The sequence below is a fragment of the Branchiostoma floridae genome, unplaced genomic scaffold (genome assembly GCF_000003815.2).
Source record: "Branchiostoma floridae strain S238N-H82 unplaced genomic scaffold, Bfl_VNyyK Sc7u5tJ_1580, whole genome shotgun sequence".
Lineage (NCBI taxonomy): Eukaryota > Metazoa > Chordata > Leptocardii > Amphioxiformes > Branchiostomatidae > Branchiostoma > Branchiostoma floridae.
The window spans coordinates 23,012-31,898 of record NW_023365774.1 but is presented as its reverse complement, the minus strand read 5'-3'; the positions used below and the strand labels follow the sequence as shown (position 1 = coordinate 31,898).

At 40.1% G+C, this 8,887-nt stretch overlaps 1 protein-coding gene across 3 annotated transcripts in view; it reads left to right on the top strand.

Moving 5' to 3' along the window:
* The window catches only part of LOC118408383 (ninjurin-1-like), a 7,374-nt gene extending 1,330 nt beyond the window's left edge, over nucleotides 1–6,044 (top strand). Inside the window, exons 1-4 of one of the 3 annotated variants that reach the window (XM_035809149.1) lie at nucleotides 2,232–2,758; nucleotides 4,244–4,480; nucleotides 5,283–5,428; nucleotides 5,757–6,044. In XM_035809149.1, the coding sequence (XP_035665042.1) occupies nucleotides 4,343–4,480; nucleotides 5,283–5,428; nucleotides 5,757–5,928 (456 nt within the window). In that variant the 5' untranslated portion in view covers nucleotides 2,232–2,758; nucleotides 4,244–4,342 and the 3' untranslated portion in view covers nucleotides 5,929–6,044. Of the gene's footprint in view, nucleotides 1–2,231; nucleotides 2,759–4,040; nucleotides 4,481–5,282; nucleotides 5,429–5,756 lie in introns of those variants that run through there. The other 2 variants (XM_035809150.1, XM_035809151.1) reach the window with 2 other exon arrangements.
* The last annotated feature ends 2,843 nt before the right edge of the window (nucleotides 6,045–8,887 follow it).

Genomic DNA, 8,887 nt, shown 5'->3' with positions numbered 1-8,887 from the left:
TTTGTTACAACGAGTCAAAGAAATTTTAGATGGTAGTGGTCATTCCTACCTGCTCTTTTCATGTATTTCACTATGATATCAGATCTATATGTACCATGATAAGATCTGAAATCTCTGATATGTTTATCCAAACCTCTCGCCATAACTTGAGAACTGATACGGGTAAGCTAAGGTTTTACAAGACTTGTAAAACAGCACATACTATGGAACTGCTCTTTCTATGATCACGAGAGAGAAGAGTTGTTTGAAAAGGCCACCAAATTCTATCCAAACTTCTCAACATTCACAGACAGAAAGAAAGCAATTCTCCTTCTAACTTCACAAATCAAACACATAATAGAAAAGGTGGGATCTTTCGTCTTCCACTGTCTATATCTTCGAAAAAGGGGTCGAACCAAATAACCCAGGACCTAGAGTTAGCTTTTACTAGTTTTAGACGTACGTAGACACACTTCATATTGTTTTTTACTTTGCCTGAATCTCATGTTACATGCAATTAGCCCAAGGGCAACAATTTTCAATAAACACCATTATCAACTTAAGATGTTAGGTCCAATTATTTAAATTTAGGCATTAAGTGTTTTTAATCGAATAAACTCCCTCTCTCTCTCTCTCTCTCTCTCACACACACACATTCACACACACACACACACACACACAAACACACACACACACACACACACACACACACAAACACACACACACACACACACACGCACACACACAAACACACACACACACACACACACACAAACACACACACACACACACTCTCTCTCTCTCTCTCTCTCTCTCTCTCTCTTTCGTCGACGCCTCAGGGGCAAGCCTAATAGTATGGTTTAGGACCGTTTGACAAGAATTCCCAAATCTCGGGAATTTTTCTACAGGCATGTGTAGTTGCACCATCCCTTAAGAGTGGAATAACTAGGAATGGATTGACTGATCATCGTGATTTTTAGAATGTACATAAATTTAACAAAATGCCTTACATAATAAATGCTAAACATGCAATTTAGGGACTAATTTGCGTAATTAATGAGGATAAATACACTGCATTTCATGTTAGAATACTCAATAATATGACATATATAACTAAGAAAGAGTAATATTCAGCTTACTGTTGAAGATCTATTCGATTGGCCAAACATTTTTGAAATCTCACAGCCATTTGACCGCACGTGCGCAATTTCACCATTCTTTTGAAAGGGAATATCTCGGGAAGGGGTTGGCGGATCATAGTCCATAAATAAGGAGCAACAATTTCTGCTGGATATAGAAAGGGTCGTTTGTGAAAAAGGTCGACGGAGATTGACTAAAAATTTAGGGGGGTAAGTCTCTATAGTTTAATTCAGTGTTTGAAGTCAAGTGTTAGCAATTTTCGCTATAAAACAAATTCATTTAGTATTTCAAAGTACGTCGCACCTTTTTAATAATGTGTAGTTTATGTTTTACGTCAAATTGGATGACAGTATAAATTCGCTTAGTAAAATTCTCACTTTTGATATTGTTTCTTCATTATTCTCCTTGTCATTCTCTGAATGAACTATGTCAATATACCAAATACGTTCAATTGTTATACAGTTTGTTTTGAGTACTCTTTCAAATCTTCAAAATATCTCTATACGAGGGGCGTGCAATTAGTAATGGTCCTGACCCATTTCCCATAGCAGGAGATTAATGAAACTTGGCACAGTTATTAGTCTTTCTCTTCATAGGAATCACCCAGAGTTATGCATTTCTCCCATCGTTTGATGCAGCTCTGGACACCGATTTTGTAGGACACCCCAGGTTGGTCCTCCAACTGATGCCTCATCAATGGCACAAGAGGGACGACCAGGTCTGGGAGCTGTTTCCACAGACTTCCAGCCACGTTTGAATTCAGGATGCCAGCGTTTTACAAGGTCATATGGTGGGGCATCATCACCATAAGTTTCATTTATTTCATCAAAAGTCTTCTTTGGTGTGCGTCCTTTCAAATACAAAAACCGGATCACTGCGCGACACTCAACTGGTTCCATTTCACACCTGGTCCATTTCGCACCTGACTAAGTTCAAACACCAGTAAATCAGAAACCACAATTAGTTCAGAGCTGTCTTTTGCAACATAACCCATAGAGATATGAATTATTACACATACAAAATTTCATTTAGATCAGACAACTGGAAGTGGGTCAGGATCATTACTTATTGCACGCCCCTCGTATATCCAGAAACACATAACAATACGTTCAATTGTTATACAGTTTGTTTTGAGTACTCTTTCATATCTTCAAAATATCTCTATATATCCAGAAACACATAACAAATTTGGCATGGGTCTGTGTGGTATCTGCTGGTAGAAAAATGAAATAAATTGAATTGAATTATTAGGACTTTGTTACTATAAATTGTTATCTGATCTACAGTACTTGTAAAAATTGAACATCAAAAACAGCGGCTTAATTCGGCGAAATCAATTTTGAACTCTACGTATTCGTGTTACGAGACAAAAGACCATTGTAAAGTGGCACAACGAGTCCCAGATGCGCCCGTAACAGTGTGGCTTGCAACGATCTATAAGTTTCACTTGGGGACAGCTACAGAGGGGGGCCAAGTTGGGAACTTTTTTTCATATCCAGAGAGTCATTTGGGTCATTTTGTACGGAATATATGTACATTAATCTTAACTCGTCACAGTATGTCTGTCATCAACACCTCGGAGACGGAGCCTACAACATGGACACAACAACAAGAATGCCAGGACATGCAAGCTGAACTGGTGGGTGTACGTGTGATCATTGTATTTCTCTGTCTTTCTCCCTCTCTCTCTCTCTCTCTCTCTCTCTCTGTATGTATGTGTGTGTGTGTCTGTTTGAGTGTCTGTCTGTTTGAGTCTGTGTCTGTATGTGTGAGTGAGTGTATAAAAACGTGACAAAGACGTCGTCTACACACAAGTTGTTGAAATCATTAACGGTATTTCATCATATTTAACTCTAAGAGCTTTAATAAAACTTACAGGGAAAAGCAATGTCATTAAAATCAAACTTTGTGTATTTTGACATGTAGGTAAGTAACATGAACGTGGCTGTTGGCGGCTTGTTCAAGTCAGGTTGTTCAAATCCTCTGCGAATAGATAGTCAAAAATGATTCAGCACTCGGTGTCCATGTGATCTACTGTATGTTGTCCACTGGTGTCTTATCTTTGACTGAATGTTACACATTGTTTGTCTTGTTTTCTTGTATGGTGGGCCCTCACAGAAATAAACTTTCAAATTTTGTAGGGGCTACCCACCCCTTTTGAGAAGAATAGATAAATAAAAAAAGGGCACTTTCATGAGTTACATGGATAAGTGTGCATTTGACACATGGGTAAATACGATAGTCCTTGAAAAATAGCCTCGCCTTTCTGAGAACTAAGAAGTAAAGGCCCACCTACCACCTACGCACCATACCAAGGGAAGGTGTAGCTACATACCAAAGAAAGGCACGGATGAACAAGCGGCGTCTGTGCCTCGTTTTGGTATGTTGTTGAACAACTAATTCCTTGCACATGATTTCACAACTAGTGACGCTTTGAAAGCAGCCAGTTAAGGGTTAATGACCAGCCCCAAGGTGTACCCGGTGCCATAATTCATTGGCGGTTCCTACAACAGTCTACAAAATGAAATACCGCGGAAAACGCTGAGTTTGAACCGCGGCGCCATTTTGGATCTCGTACCCAGGGTTTTTAAAACCTTCACTTGGCGATGCCCTGAGTACGAGACCGATATAGCCTTCCTTCTGATTGGATCCGGACGTTTATACTCATCACCGCTTTTATTCACCACTTGTGGCACTTCCATGATGTTATAATTACTGCGTAATATCATATATGGAATGGGGCCTGGTCGTCATCCTCTGGCTATATAATAGTAACGTTCTAACAAACGCTGAAGAGAGAAATGCTTGCAGGGAACATGTCGGGTTTTAATGTGCAAACAATAAATCTACATCGTTCTATTAAAATACGTACATACAAATGATAACATATGTCTGATGATTTTGCCAGAGATGATAGTGACCACTCTATGGACTCTTGCCTTTGGTGGTCACAGTGGACATGACTCCTCTTGGTCAAGCCAATTGGAAAACGATCACTAAAAGACGCCACATGTCCAAATGGTCCGTAGGTAGATATGGTTACATGTATGGGAGATTAGGTATAAGTAAGACTGGGCCAGGATATAACAAAGAATGTCTTTTTTTATGGTGTCTTCATTCACAGTTGATTCCTGAACAACATCAGCAACAACAACAACAACAATAACAACAACAACAACAACAACAACAGGGGAAGAAAAGGAGATTCCATAACCTGAGGTCAATGATAAAGGGTCCGAGCGTCACCAAGACCGGACTGGACAAGAACAACTTCACGCAGAAGAAAACCATGGCGCAAGGGTTCATGGTCATGGCACTGATAACGGCAAGCACCACTCAGCTAAAACTAGTCCTGTATGAGGTCAGTCATTCAAGGTGCTGGTCGGAGAATAGAAGTATGTTGTATCCGGCGTAAGGTACAAGTCTGTTCTATCCGGAGAATAGAAGTCTGTTCTATCCGGCGAATAGAAGTCTGTTCTATCCGGCGAATATCCTTCTAATTTCAATACTTCATCTTCAAATTTTTGTCAGTAAAACGTAAGAACACATGGAATATGAGAATATAGAACGTTTTGTCATATCTTAATCAGAAGTATCAGAATAGCCATCGCAATTTTAGTAAATTTCAATCATCAATAGTTTGATTTTGGAGGGTCTCAGAGGGGGCCCCCAGAACGCCATAACTGTTCTATCCGGCGAATAGAAGTCTGTTCTATCCGGCGAATAGAAGTCTGTTCTATCTGCAGTGTAGAGGTTTGTTCAATCTGAAGAGTAGAAGTAAATTCTATCTTTAAAGTAGAGGTCTGTTCTATCCGGAGAATAGAAGTCCGTTCTTTCCGAAGAGTAGAAGTCTATTCTATCTGGAGAATAGAAGTCTATTCTGTTCTATCTTGAAAGTAGAAGTTTGTTCTATCCGGAGAGTAGAGGTCTCTTCTATCCGGAGAGTAGAGATATGTTTTATCCGGTGAATAGACGTCTGTTCTACCTGGTGAACAGAAGTCTAATCTATTTGAGGAATAGAATTAATTTCGGAACGTCGCTTGCTTTTCGGAGAACTGAATTCGTTTCATTCAACCTTAACGCCGTAGTGCTGTTATCGCTGATTTTGGTAAGTCGTTTGAGAGGTCACCAAGGACAGGTTTGACATTTGACTTTTTCTTCAGGGCATTCATGATCGAATCTCCCTGTTCGAGTTCGTGATGTTCCTGCTGGTGTGTTCTATCCTGGTACAGATCCTGGTGGGAATCCTGCTGTTCATCAAGTCCCGCTACAACATCGAGGACCCGGAGCACCACAAACACGCAGAGATGTGGGTATTATTCGTGACATGTACTAAGCTATACAATCTTAAGAATTTTAAACATATCTGTCGTAAAAGCTTCATAATGAGAAAATACGTACTTTCCAACCTTCTTTAACTTTTAACTGTCCATAGTGAAAGATTGCCAAATACATGTTTTCAGATGTTGGTAATTTTCCTTTTTAGTTGTTAACTTTATATACGTTATTTTTCTTGTGTACTTTTTGTTAATCAAAATATCGTCTGTGCTTATATATACTACTAGTCACTATTTTATATTCTAAAAATAGTGCCGTAAATGATTTCAAAATGTTTGATGTTTGTGTCGTCCTCATAGGGCCAACAACTGGGTTACAGGCTTGGTTATGATTGTCGTCATCCTCAACGTCTTTATCTCGGCCTTCATCATGTTGGATGGGTCCAAGCCCGTAAAGCCACCTTCAGACTCCCCCCCTGTCTGTGTTTGTAATTGTCCTACTTGTGACGCCCCAGTTAATCTGTGTTGTTAGCTATACAAGTCATCTGAATACGATTTGAACTGTAATTTCAAACATTAAAACGGGATTTTCGAAAAAGTCCTATTGTCGTGATCACAGTTAAACCATGCTGCGTGTCAATAAATGTTTGGCCGAATATTGTCTGACTTCTTTCCCTTTATTCTAAGAACAATAGCACATTTGACATGACAAATACAAACAATAAGAAACTAAGACTAGTGTTTCTACAGTCTAGTACTTACACATGGGTAATAACACCTGTCACATGGGTAACGGCACCTAACACATGGGTAATGCACCTGTCACATGCGTAATGGCACCTGTCACATGGGTTATATCACCTATTACATGGGTAATGGCACCTGTCACATTGGTAATATTTCACCTGTCACATAGGTAATTTCACCTGTCACATGTGTAACGGCATCTGTCACATGGGTAATGGCACCTGTCACATGCGTAATGGCACTTGTCACATGCGTAATGGCACCTGTCACATGCGTAATGGCACCTGTCACATAGGTAATTTCACCTGTCACATGTGTAACGGCATCTGTCACATGGGTAATGGCACCTGTCACATGCGTAATGGCACCTGTCACATGCGTAATGGCACCTGTCACATGCGTAATGCGTAATGACACCTGTCACATGCATAATGGCACCTGTCACATGCGTAATGGCACCTGTCACATGCGTAATGGCACCTGTCACATGCGCAATGGCACCTGTCACATGCGTAATGACACCTGTTACATGCGTAATGACACCTGTCACATGCGTAATGGCACCTGTCACATGCGTAATGGCACCTGTCACATGAATAATGGCACTTGTCACCTGGGTAATGGCACCTGTCACATGCGTAATGGTACTTGTCTCAAGGGCAATGGTTCTTGCCACATAGATAGTGGCACCTTTCACATGGGTAATGGCAGTTTAGTAGTCCTTTAAACCCACTGCTACACAAGGCTTTCCTCTTGTTGCTATCTTGAGACATCTTTGTAAGAAATGCGAAATCGCAATGTCAGAATATGTACTTCGTGGTAAATAATATGGTACTGGAACGCATTCAATTTGAATTTTGTACAAAACCCTCGTCTGGTACCTCATTGCATTACTGAACATGGTCTGGATTGCTGTTGCTTGGTTGCCAACAGAAAGGTGGTTCTACTCTCACACGAGTGTTTGGAAATAACAGTCTTCAGGATTCCACAAGTCGTCGAATCATGTTATTTAAGAAGTCAAGTCGACCTACTCACAGAGTTAGTCGCAATGTCGGCCTCCAATGTAAGCGTCACCTATTATCTGTACTGACCTTCAGGGTCACTCACAAAGGAACCGTTATCTCATCTTCAGGGCCGCTTAAAATGGTATGATTATCTCTGATCGGTTCCAATCTTCGGAGTCACTCACAACGGTACAGTTTACAGTAGTGGCGTGACTTTTTATCCTTTTGATACTACTTTTCATGCTAATAACAACACTTGTAACTGACTAAAAGCCATTCACATTTGAGAACTTTAAAGGAATCGCAAAACTTGCCCTGTATCAATGATCACAGATTGTATGATTAATTGTATCTGTGACAGCCTTTCATTATCCTGTCAGCATGAGGTGTCTGTGGTTTGTCAAACAAGTCAACACCTGGCAGGGATCTTCAGACAAAAGTTGGAAGAACTGCTTTAAAAGCGTTTTTTTTTCTATCTAATAAAAAAAAAACCCAAAGAGGTAACCGAACACCACCAAAAGAATATCCAGTGCAGAAAAAAACATAATCCTGAACAAAACGTAGAGCCCGACCGGCCCCAAGTGCCCATTAGGATAATCGAAATGGTACTTATGCCCCGATGGCATCTTTTGTGATTCAGATCTACGTTCAAGATAACGTCTGGAGAAAGGTTTTCAGGGACAGGTCCTATCATAACAGAGGGTCTGAGATGTCTCATGCACAACCGCAAGCACAGATAACGCATAATCACAGGCGAATAGATTAGAAAAATAGACCAACACAAACACACACGAGAACGAAAAAACACACCGCTAATTGTATGAAATCTAGCAAAAAACAGCATGTATATCATACTTCGTCATAATTTTTTTTTTCTTCTAAAGCAGTGTTAGGTTTATGAAACAAAAGCGTCGCCTATCGATTATTTCTGGAACTTCAATTATCTATGTCAGTGAAATGAGTCTAATGTGATTTGCCTTCTGCCGTGTAATGTTTCTAAATATGTCGCAAAACGACATCTTCTCGTAACAGTGAACCATGCAGGGGATAAAATCGTATATCATGTAGACAATCCAAACGGGACTTCCGATCCGTGAGAAAAGATGAATCCAGACGATATAAAAATCTAGCTGTGGTATTCTGCTTCCTCCAATGGGCTTTTTAGACGATACACTGACCACATGGACGTGGAGATGTATCGCACTCCAAACTGCGGCTCAAAAACCTTTCTTTTTTACAAAACATACTGTGTGCAAAAACTACAAGTCTGCACCTGTCGTTCCTTGCCTCAGATCTTGTCTGACTGACATTTTAGATGGAGCCGTTCCTTCTGATGTTGTCTCGGGATATTCTTTACAAGTAAAGAGTGACTTCACCACCGGCTGATTCTACAAAGACTGACGGAGGCACCCTGTCACCTATCTTCATACCACGTACTGCAAAAGGACGCGCAACCTGTCCGACGACATCATTACGTCACCATGTACGGTCTCATCTCAAGCGACACAGGTCATTTTTGTCTAGGTGAATGGCTGGGGTGCCAGGCAGGGGTTTTACACAACATTTATCTTACTTTTGATATATCACAACATCTGTATATTAAAAAATATTTTCAATTTCCATTTTAGACGTTTCTTGTAACTCCATATTTAGTTATTAAACACCTCCAGAAGATTCGTTATACAGTTTATTTATTTATTTATTTATTTATACAGTTCCATGAGATTTTCCATTAATTTT